Source organism: Schistocerca americana, chromosome 10 (genome assembly GCF_021461395.2).
Source record: "Schistocerca americana isolate TAMUIC-IGC-003095 chromosome 10, iqSchAmer2.1, whole genome shotgun sequence".
Taxonomy (NCBI): Eukaryota; Metazoa; Arthropoda; class Insecta; order Orthoptera; family Acrididae; genus Schistocerca; species Schistocerca americana.
In genome coordinates this window covers 100231087-100243674 of record NC_060128.1, presented here as the reverse complement: position 1 = coordinate 100243674, position 12588 = coordinate 100231087, and the positions used below count along the sequence as shown (strand labels likewise).

Sequence of the window (12588 nt, the reverse complement as noted above, 5' to 3'; positions counted from 1 at the left end):
AAATAATTATTATCTTTCTAAATTGTTGTTGCTGTTGTTGTGGTCTTCAGTCCTGAGACTGGTTTGATGCAGCTCTCCATGTTGCTCTATCCTGTGCAAGCTTCTTCATCTCCCAGTACCTACTGCCGCCTCCATCCTTCTCAATCTGCTTAGTGTATTCATCTCTTGGTCTCCGTCTACGACTTTTACCCTCCACGCTGCCCTCCAGTATTAATTGGTTATCCCTTGATGCCTCAGAACATGTCCTACCAACCGATCCCTTCTTCTAGTCAAGTTGTGCCAGAAACTCCTCTTCTCCCCAATTCTATTCAATACCTCCTCATTAGTTATGTGATCTACCCATCTAATCTTCAGCATTCTTCTGTAGCACCATATTTCGAAAGCTTCTGTTCTCTGCTTGTCCAAACTATTTATCGCGCACGATTCACTTCCATACATGGCTACACTCCATACAAATACTTTCAGAAACTACTTCCTAGCACTTAAATCTTTACTTGATGTTAACAAATTTCTCTTCTTCTGAAAGGCTTTCCTTGCCATTGCCAATCTACATTTTATATCCTCTCTACTTCGACCATCATCAGTTATTTTGCTCCCCAAATAGCAAAACTCCTTTACTACTTCAAGTGTCGCAGGCATCACCATACCCTCCTTTCAAGACAATATCCATTCTGTTCAAGTGCTCTTCCAAGTCCTTTGCTGTCTCTGACAAAATTACAATGTCATTGGCGAACCTCATAGTTTTTATTTCTTCTCCATGGATTTTAATACCTACATCGAAATTTTCTTTTGTTTCCTTTACTGGTTGCTCAATATACAGACTGAATAACATCGGGGATAGTCTACAACCCTGTCACACTTTCACACTTCCTTCCCAACCACTGCTTCCCTTTGATGCCCCTCAACTCTTATAACTGCCAGCTGGTTTCTGTACAAATTGTAAATAGCATTTCGCTCCCTGTATTTTACCCCTGCCACCTTCAGAATTTGAATGAGAGTATTCCAGTCAACATTGTCAAAAGCTTTCTCTAAGTCTACAAATGCTAGATACGTAGGTTTGCTTTTCCTTGTTCTTTCTTCTAAAATAAGTCGTAGGGTCAGTATTGCCTCACGTTTTCCAACATTTCTACGGAATCCAAACTGATCTTCTGATCTTCTTTGAATAATAACACAAATTTCATATCCTTCATGTCATTTTACTCAGAATTGTGTGTAGATTCTATGGACTGTAGTTAGCCTTCTTAAATTGAAGCACAGTGTTGGATGTATGGAATCAAAGTCAAATTTAAAACATTAAAAAAAGTTTATTTGGATTGTCACAATCAAATTCATTTCAAACACTATGATAATCTGTGTAAGCCATAATACTTTTATGAATAAGTGGTAATTTTTTCATATTTTTGAAGTGAGTAGTGTGTGATATATGGCAATTTAGATACATTGTAACATAGCGGTATAAGTACACATGACATTTTTAGGACACACCACTCCAAATCGGCTGACTGCAAAAGGGTTCAGGCAGCGACGAGGATGTCGAAGTTTTGGGAGGTGCGGACGCACCCGTACCACGTGCCGCCGTTCGCCATGCTGTAGAGCAGGCCGTCTTCCGGGTCAGCCTGCGGATAAAAAGAAATGGTTCCAAAAATCAAGAAATTCATTCACTGATTCATTTCCAGTTCAGCAGAAGCTTCAGAAGTGTTTAACAAGTCAGCTCTCCGATAATATTTTCGAGAGTTGTATAAAAAGCTCGCTATCATTAACTTGACGAAAAAATTATGCAGGTGGAAGTACACTCCTGGAAATTGAAATAAGAACACCGTGAATTCATTGTCCCAGGAAGGGGAAACTTTATTGACACATTCCTGGGGTCAGATACATCACATGATCACACTGACAGAACCACAGGCACATAGACACAGGCAACAGAGCATGCACAATGTCGGCACTAGTACAGTGTATATCCACCTTTCGCAGCAATGCAGGCTGCTATTCTCCCATGGAGACGATCGTAGAGATGCTGGATGTAGTCCTGTGGAACGGCTTGCCATGCCATTTCCACCTGGCGCCTCAGTTGGACCAGCGTTCGTGCTGGACGTGCAGACCGCGTGAGACGACGCTTCATCCAGTCCCAAACATGCTCAATGGGGGACAGATCCAGAGATCTTGCTGGCCAGGGTAGTTGACTTACACCTTCTAGAGCACGTTGGGTGGCACGGGATACATGCGGACATGCACTGTCCTGTTGGAACAGCAAGTTCCCTTGCCGGTCTAAGAATGGTAGAACGATGGGTTCGATGACGGTTTGGATGTACCGTGCACTATTCAGTGTCCCCTCGACGATCACCAGTGGTGTGCGGTCAGTGTAGGAGATCGCTCCCCACACCATGATGCCGGGTGTTGGCCCTGTGTGCCTCGGTCGTATGCAGTCCTGATTGTGGCGCTCACCTGCACGGCGCCAAACACGCATACGACCATCATTGGCACCAAGGCAGAAGCGACTCTCATCGCTGAAGACGACACGTCTCCATTCGTCCCTCCATTCACGCCTGTCGCGACACCACTGGAGGCGGGCTGCACGATGTTGGGGAGTGAGCGGAAGACGGCCTAACGTCCATGTTTCACTTCCATACATGGCTACACTCCATACAAATACTTTGAGAAACGGCTTCCTGACACTTTAATCTATACTCGATGTTAACAAATTTCTCTTCTTCAGAAACACTTTCCTTGCCATTGCCAGTCTACATTTTATATCCTCTCTACTTCGACCATCATCAGATATTTTGCTCCCCAAATAGCAAAACTCCTTTACTACTTTAAGTGTCCCATTTCCTAATCCAATTTCCTCAGCATCACCCGACTTAATTCGACTACATTATCCTCGTTTTGCTTTTGTTGATGTTCATCTTATACCCTCCTTTCAAGACACTGTCCATTCCGTCCAACTGCTCTTCCAAGTCCTTTGCTCGGCGAACCTTAAAGTTTTTATTTCTTCTCCATGGATATTAGTACCTACTCCGAACTTTTCTTTAGTTTCCTTTACTGCTTGCTCAATATACAGATTGAATAGCATCGGGGAGAGGCTACAACCCTGTCTCACTCCTTTCCAAACCACTGCTTCCCTTTCATGTCCCCCAACTCTTATAACAGCCATCTGCTTTCTGTACAAATTGTAAATAGCCCTTCGCTCCCTGTATTTTACCCCTGCTACCTTCAGAATTTGAAAGAAAGTATTCCAGTCATCCTTGTCAAAACCTTTCTCTACGTCTACAAATGCTAGAAACGTAGGTTTGCCTTTCATTAATCTTTCTTCTAAGATAAGTTGAAGGGTCAGTATTGCGATGAAGTGAGGATTTTCCCGTACGACTATTTCACCTGTGAACCGTGAATACCAGGAATCCAGCAAAACATTAAATCTCCGACAACGCTGTGGCCGGAAAAAAATCGTGCAAAAACGAGACCACTGACGACTCAAGAGAATCGTTCACCGTGACACAAGGGCAAGATTTCCGCAAGCTGCTGCATATTTCAATGCTGGGCCATCAACAAGTGTCAGCGTGCAAACTACTCAACGAAACATCATCGCTATGGGCTTTCGGAGCCGAAGGCCCACTCGTCTATCCTTGATGACTGCACAACACAAACCGTTACGCCTCGCCTGGACCCGTCATCACCGACATTGGACTGTTGACGACTGGAAAAATTTTGCCTGTTCGGACGAGTCTCGTTACGAACTGTATCGAGTGGATTGACGTGTACATGTATGGAGACAAGAAACCATGGACCCTGTATGCTAACAGCGAACTGTTGAAGCTGGTGGAGGCTCTGTAACGGTGTGGGGCGTCTGCAGTTGGAGTGAAATGGGACCTCTCATATGTGTAGATGAGACTCTGATAGGTGACACGTGGATAAGCATCATGTCTGATCACGTGCATCCATTCATGTCCATTGTGCATTCTGGCGGGCTTGGACAATTCCAGCAGGATATTGCGACACCGTACACGTCTAGAATTGCTATAGAGTGGCACCAGGAGCACTCTTCTGAGTTTAACACTTCCGCTGGCAACCAGACCTCTTGATATTAACATTTTTTAGCATATCAGGAATGCCTTGCAACGTGCTGTTCGGAAGAGATGTCCACCCGTTCGTACCCTGTGTATTTATGGACAGCCTCGCACAATTAATGGTGTCTGTTCGCTCCAGCATCACTTCAGACATTAGACGAGTCCATGTCACATCGTGTTGCGGCACTTCTGCGTGTTCGGGAGGCCCTATGCGTATTAGGCAGGTGTCCCAGTTTCTGTGACTCTTTAGTGTATAAGACTGACAAGGAGATTTCCCCAACAGTGGGATCGATTTTTTGAAAAACATCTATACGGTGGTCTATGTTAACGTCCAATGAATCACACCCTGTAACGATTAACCTAGGTGGCACACGTTTGAGAGTAATTGACGGAAAAATTTGCGGAATTTTTCGCTATTCTGCATAGCTTCTAAATGGTATAATTATGGAAACTGCTTACATGGCGTAATCATTAAGGTACTGACCTCACGTGCCAAAGATTGTTGGTTTGAATCGGATCAGGTACACTGGATTTCTCTTAATTTTAAATCTCTATCGATATTACTTCGATCATTATTTTTATTCAGTTAATTAGTTTACAAACAATTTCTTTCATTTGTATCTCTGTCACATCATTTTAATCATCATTTTAACATCTTCACTTGCTCTTATTTTTCTTCCTATCATTCTCTTTCCACTTCAATTTTTGTGCATTTGAATGTAATTATTTTTGTTTATCTATCATAATGTTCTAACCTTTGAAAATGCCGATCTCTCGATTAAAAAAGCAAAATATATATTATTTATTTATTATATTGACTGTGAAATGGTGCCAAGGACTTACTTTCCGTTACGGGGTGTACATCGCTTTGGATGCCAGTTGTCATACAAATATTTAATACATAATTTGTTATTGAACTATGGACAAAATAACATTGATGATGATTTGAACGAAAGCAGGGATTATAGATAAAATTAAATTCAAACAAAAAGAGAAATAGTAATAAAGAATGCAATAACATGGACTAAAATGTTGCATGACAAAAACAAAGCATCGAAATCGAAGTTAATGATTAACAGTAATTAAAATCACATGAACAAAGAAAAATGGAGAAAGACTAGTGGCGAAAATGGCAGAAAATGATGTATTTCATATGATGACTAACATGACATGACAAATTGATAGAAAAAATTATCTTTAAACCTCTTAACTGAATCAAAATAGTTATCAGAGTCCTTTCGCTAAAGATTTAAAAATTAAGAAAAGTATCAATGTACCTGACTAGATTCGAACAGCCCGCATTTTTTACATACGAGCGCACTACTTTAACCATTACTCTACGCGATCTGTTTGTAGTATGTTATCATTATTAAATCTTTACAGCATCACACTAAATTTCAAATCTTTTCGTCGATAACTTGCCAACAAGGGCCAACCAATATGTTTGTTTTTGTCTGAAATTTAACCCAACTCTACAGAACCTAATATGAACTGAAGTGTAACTGGTCTGAATGCAGCTTGGCTTTGTATTAAATGCGCAACGAAAGTATACCAATTATCTGGCCCTAATCCAAATTTCCAATTACCTCGTGTCTTGACAAAACTGTTGCAGATTTCTCGAAAGCACAACAGTAAACAGCAAGCAGGCATCGGCTAGGCTAGATTTCTATTTCTAAATACGTATTCAAACTGTTGCATGTGGCAATGCATAATGACAAACAGTGAGGTGGAGAGACTGACTGCTCCTATGAAATGGTATTCCAAGACAACGATTTTAGAATGAAGTATTATTCAGAAAGACAAGAGTAAAACTTCGCGTGCTCTTCATACATAAGATAAGCGTGAACAATACTCTGCTTGATAAAGTGAACAACGATTTAAAAGAAGGGTACAAAGTTCACAGAGAATTTCTATAAAAATCAAACAGCTTAATCAGTTAATATGTTAATCCATGATTCAGGGAAGTGGAGCGGTCTGTTTCTCATCTCTGGTGAAGTTAACTAGCTGAAAATAATCATTCCTAGCTGTGCAGTGCTGCACTGTTACCTCAAAATTCTTCTCTTCAAAAATAATATTACTTCAAAATAGGTATTCTCTTCGCTTTCTAATGTATTCATCCTACGTATCGTTACTATCCTTTGGGTACAATATAGAGTGTGACCTGGCATAGATTGTATCAGCAACGAAATATACCAGTGTTGAGTTTTTGTCTGCTATGAGAAGCCATGACCGACATCATTTAAACTCTTCTGTCGGGAGAATTAATTTGGAGTTGGAGCAGTTGCTTGGGTCGGGTGTGGGGTCACATATTGGTTTGGTTCCTGTTGATTCTCGCAGCAGGTAGGATTACACTAGACATGGCCTACACCTCAACAGGAAAGGAAAGGGTAAACTGCCTGGGCTAATAGCAGGAAATGTAAAGGGGAGGGGGGGGGGGGAGGCACTGCCGTGAGTGGTAATATACCAGTGGTCATAGGTGTTGGAGCAGCACTTTTTTTAGGATAGGTAGGACAGAATTAAGTCAAGTTCTGAGAGAAGTAAAGATTGAAACAAACCTTCAGTTTGATAAAGAAATCAAACAGCATAATCCTGGCACATTGGATCAGCGAACACAGCTGTTGGTTAAAAATTTACAGCAATGAGCAGAAATTTTATTTCCATCCGATTTCATCTCGGTAAATGTGAAATGGCGACTATCTTTGGTGCATCAAAATATTCGAGGGCTTAGAAGTAAAATTAATGAACTACTTATGTGCATTGATGAATCAGAGTCATCGAACCTAGTTGATATAATCTGCCTCTCTGAACATCATGTGACCACTGGTATAGATATGTTAAACCTTACAGAGTTTAAGTTCAGTCAGATGAAAAAGAACTGTGACGTTTCAAAATGACACTGTAATTCTGAAAGAGAAAGGAAAGCACATACATGCGGACTGGAAAAGAGTGGATTATTCTCGAAAAGAGGTTATCAAATGAATATCAACCAATGTAAAATAAGACCATCATGTCATCGGAATGAGCGAGCACCTCGATAAATAAAGAATGGTGTTATTGACGTATAGTAATGTCTGCACTTCCAGCAGAATCACAATAAACATATAAAGAGAACGATCTCAAAACCACTATTTCTCCGATATATCGTACAACTAGTTTACGAGCCACTTTATTTGGTCACTTTTATCAATTGAAGAGACGAAGTTTGTAAATGAGTTGCCTACATGTGACGGAACTTTATTTGTAAAGTTCTGTTTACATCGCACAAATTTTACAATTCGCAGTTACCCGCTTCGGCCACTGCCGTCGTCAGATCTGTTACAAGTAGAACACCGGCAGTGAAACGAACTATGTTTAATTGGCTCAAGTGAAATTTATAGCAGGCCAAGTGATACATGACAAAATGAAAACTACTTACATCAGCCACATATTCTAACCATATGCGGGGTGGTTTTTTCCACCATGTACAAACTCGGATAAATCTAATGAACTTATGTCCGGAAATGTGTGGTTTCGATGCTACAAACCATTTATTTAATAATACATTGTCACAGAGGCTGTGGGCTAATACGTATTATACCATTCAGTCAGTTGCAGTATGTAATCATCGTTGATCCATTATGGACCATGGGACAAAGGCTGGCTTGTATTTACCAACAGCCGTATGTATTGTAGAAATTTATTTTATGAACTTCTTATGTGCTACTAGTTTCGGCATTACGTTGGTGCCATTTTCAGTCCCCACACGTCATAGTCGTAAAATCGCTATACACACAAGGAGCCATATAACTGGATCCGTGAACCAAAACGTTTGCAACAGCTGTTGGTGGCCAGGCGACACAGAATCGTTATGCAACACGTACTTGGGCATCATAATTTTTTGCACGTCGTGGTTCACGTTTCACATGTGGCTGACCACTTTCTGTTTCCTTAAATAACGTAACTATCCGGCGAAGGGTCCGAACACTTGGACGATGTCGTCCAGGATACCGAGCAGCATACATAGCACACGCCCGTTAGGCATATTGATCACAATAGCCGTACATCAACACGATATCGACCTTTTCCGCAACTAGTAAACGGTCCATTTTAACACGGGTAATGTATCACGAAGCAAATACCGTTCGCACTGACGGAATGTTACGTGATACCACGTACTTATATGTTTGTGACTATTACAGCGCCATCTATCACAAAGTGAAAAAAGTGGTCCAACAAAAACATTCATATTTCCGTACAATCTACACGAATATGTAATAAAAAATGGGGGCTCCTATTTAAAAAAACGCAGTTGATATCCGTTTAACCTATGGCAGCACCATCTAGCGGGCCAATCATAGCGCCATTTAGTTTCCCCCGTCAAGCTAGACAAGTTTCGTTCTTTGTAGTTTTTTCGTTTGATGCTTATTTCGTGAGATATTTGGCCCGGTCACGATCAATGGACCACCCTGTATATAGCTGCTATGCATGGCTCTTAACCATGTAAATAGTTTGCATTTTTCTTATGTATCACATGTCCTTGAACACATTTTGCCTCAGTCAATTGAACTTAGATCGATATACCACTGATTTTCGATTTGTAACAAATCTAAACATGACAGTAGCCGAAACTGGTGACTGTGAATTGTCAAATTTGTGTAGTCTAGCCAGCTAGGCAAGCCTTTAGAAATAAGATTATTAATTCGCAAATGGTACTTGAGCTTGTGGACACCAGTACAGCATACGTCAGGGTAGCGAAGTAGACTGCCGCACGAGTGAAATAGGGTTGTATGTGGCGTACCCTTATATTATGACCTGTGTAAAGGGCACGTACCGTTCCGAAGTGGTATTTCCCTTCGTCGAATGCCCTTCCGAAGTACAGCGGCCTTCCAGAGGCCGTTCTTCCGCAGACGATGGCGTTCTCTGGAGCCACGTAGCCGCCCATGGCTGGTTGCCAGGAAGTCTTGCGGCACGAGAGCACCTGCAAAGTCAAAGCACCATACTGGAGTCTCACAGAAAGGTCCCAGAAATCAGCGGTAACACGAGTTGAACCCTGAAACACCTCTCAGAAGTCCGCATCAAACCAGCTGCGCAGTAAAAGCTGAATATACGGGGTGTTCAAAAAGCCTCTCCGCAGTGCCGTATGATTGTCAGCCGTATGTGCCGTACTCCACAGTGAATACAGCAAAAAGATACTTAGTGAAATACAAGTTACTAATTTTTTGATTATTCATTTTAACTCACAAATTTTCACATTAAATGTTGAAAGTGTCCCCCCCCCCCCCTCTCGCCTGTTGTTGAATAAACAATTCAATTCGTCTAATCATGTTTCCAAACACAAGCTGTAACATTTCTTCTGTAACAGAAGCAGTGAAAGTGGATATCGCAGAATTCAATTCATCGATGGATTCTGGACGGTTTTTATAGACAGTTGCTTGCGCTGCACCCCAGAAGACAGTCAGGTGGTGTTAGGTCAGGGGATCGTGGAGGCCAAAGTCCCTGTGAAATTATGCGATCATCGAAAACATCATCAAGCAGTGACATTGAAACGCGAGCTGTATGCGCGGTTGCACCATCGTGTTGAAAATAACCGTTCCGAATTTCACTTGACTCAAGTTCTCTTATGAATGGGTACAGAATATCACTGCAGTATCGTTGTGCGTTTCTTGTTTCGTTGAAAAATGTGGGACCCACAACCCGACGTCTAGAAATTGGTGTCCAAACTCCCATTTTCACGGAATCAGGTGGTTCCTCATGAATACACAATGGATTTGCAGTACTCGGCATACGAGAATTTTGCGAGTTCACGCACCCGGATAAAGAAAACCACGCCTCATCAGTGAAAAACGTTTCATTAAGAACATCCTTTCAATTCTGTTGAAAGAAATTTTTGAACCATTGACCATAATGTAGTCTTTTGCCATGATCAGTATTTTTCAGTTCTTGCACGACTTTCATTTTGTATGGGAAAAGTTCTAATTTTTGACTTACAGCTATGCGGGCCGTTCCGACACTAACGTCGATTTCCTGGGCGAGTTTTCTTACTGACTTGTTCGGACTCGTGGACATTTTATAGGAAATATCGAGTAGTTTATCCTCAGACAAAACGCTAGGACGACCACTTCTCGGTGCATCTGTCACTGAACCCGTACTTCGAAATTTGTTCATCAAATCTCGCACAGTATCGCGATGTGGGAGTAAATCATACGGCACTGCGGAGAGACTTTTTGAATTATAGCATTCAGTTTTTTTTTTTTTTTGCTGCAGCCTCTTCCGGAATTAAGGTTTTGAAAATTTGGAAAAAAACGTTTCTAGGTATTTCGCATTTAAAGAGCTGTAATCGAGAAAAACGTGTCAGTACTGCACTCAATAGTCTATCTCTGACGCTACTACTGTCCCACACAAAATAATTAATGATGAGTCAAATGAAGCTAAGCAGAGGTATTATCAAAAACTAGTTACATGTTAGCAACATTTTAAAATAGAACCTACTGCAAACACAGACTTTCAATTTTGAAGACAAGCAAAGTTGCCAGGCATGAAAGAAATTCAGTTCAGTTGCGAGCATCGCGTGTTCCACGATTAAAGACTTATTTCTGTTTTAGGATACGATGTGGTGCATCAGCGACAAACTTGACTTAACAGTCCGCGCGTCATGTAAGAATTTATAAATATACACAGAATGTTACTCATCATAAAATTCGATAAGTGAAGAACTAAAAATTTCTTCGAAATAAAAACTGTGTGCCGGACCGAGGCGGGACCTTTGCCTTGGGTAGCTCAGCTGATAGAGCACATTCCCGGGAAAGGCAAAGGTCCCGAGTTCGAGTCTCGGTGCGGCACACAGTTTTAATCTTACAGGAAGTTTCATATCAGCGCACACTCCGCTGCAGAGTGAAAATCTCATCTTCGAAATAGCTGTAATATATTCTGCACCACTGAGGTGCGTACAACTACAACTGTTCACAAGTGCTGCACGTCTCTAATGACCTAGTTGTCGACGCGGTGGGTGAACACCAACCTCCTCCTTCTCACAAATGCTTCACAAAATACATCCTCATGTCTAACAATAGTAAAAAAAGCCTTAGAAAATGTCGGGAAAGACATGGAATTCTCTAGTACATATCCCTTCATGTCACTGCAAGGTCGGTCACCATAGTTCGATATCCCCCAGACAACGCCGTCTGTTGCGAGGTACACTGTCTTCCAGGTAAGATACCATCCGCTACCGTTAAAAACAAATGGAGCTTAAATCACATTCATTGTAAATTCAGGAGTAATGCCAATGATCTGAAGATCAACACGTTATTTGTTAAAATACGGTAAATATACACTGACATTAAAGAAAACAAAAACAAATTTCAAATATGTGTGAAATTTTATGCGACTTAACTGCTAAGGTCACCAGTCCCTAAGCTTACACACTATTTAACCTAAATTATCCTAAGTACAAACACACAGACCCATGCCCAAGGGAGGACTCGAACCTCTGCCGGGATCAGCCTCATAGTCCATGACTGCAGCTCCTGAGACCGCTCGGCTAGTCCAATGCGGCTAAAAAAACACATTGAACGACTATAGACAGGACGATGATATTCACAGGACGTGTACATTAGCATGTTCTGCAGAAATGATTAGCATTTTAGTTGCGTCGGTTAAGCATGTGTTGTGGTGCCTGGTAGGCACAAGGTCTACCATGTGCCCTGATAAATCGTTCCGTACGTGATGGCATCGACGCGTATAAGGTGCTGATGGCGTCCTGTGGTACAGCCATCCACGCTGGATTCACCTGGTTCCAAAGTTCATCTTCGGCATTGGGTCACAGAGCTGCACCAGTCGATCCACCATATCCCACACACTTCCGATTGGCTACAAGTCAGGTGATCTGGCGGGCCACGGCAAGAGGCTGACATACAGTGCCAATAATAAGGTACTAGTTTGTGAAGGAACATGTTATGTGATGTTATGTTTTGTTAACCAGGGGCCTAGAAACTACGGAGAGGCTCCGTCCCCACAGCAGCCGCTGTGGTCCACAACCCCACGATGACTACCGCAGTCCACTTCACCCCTTTGCCGCCCCACACCGAACCCAGGGTTATTGTGCGGTTCGGCCCCCAGTCGACCTCCCCCCCCCCCCCCCTTCCTCCCCCAGGTAACGTCTCACACCAGACGAGTGTAACCCCTATGGTGGTGTACGCGTATGTGGAGAACTTATTTGCACAGCAATCGCCGACATAGTGTAGCTGAGGCGGAATAAGGGGAACCAGCCCGCATTCGCCGAGACAGATGGAAAACCGCCTAAAAACCACCCACAGACTGGCCGGCTCGCCGCACCTCAGCACATATCCGCCGGGCGGATTCATGCCAGTGACCGGCGCTCCTTCCCGCCCGGAAAGCAGTGCGTTAGAGCGCACGGCCAACCGGGCAGTCGAAGGAACATGTGGTCGTGCATTGTCTTGCTGGAAAATGGCGTCTGGGGTGTTGTGCAGAACCGGTATGGCTACAGATCTCAGGATCTCTTCACGTAGGTCACACTGTGAACAGTGTA

At 42.4% G+C, this 12588-nt stretch overlaps 1 protein-coding gene across 1 annotated transcript in view; it reads right to left on the bottom strand.

Moving 5' to 3' along the window:
- Positions 1-1321: 1321 nt before the first annotated feature.
- The window catches only part of LOC124552716, a 71190-nt gene continuing 59923 nt past the window's right edge, over positions 1322-12588 (bottom strand). Inside the window, exons 4-5 of the mRNA XM_047127057.1 lie at positions 8875-9021; positions 1322-1616 (exon numbers count right to left, since the gene is read on the bottom strand). Coding sequence (XP_046983013.1) covers positions 1515-1616; positions 8875-9021 — 249 coding nt within the window. The 3' untranslated portion in view covers positions 1322-1514. The remainder of the gene's footprint in view (positions 1617-8874; positions 9022-12588) is intronic.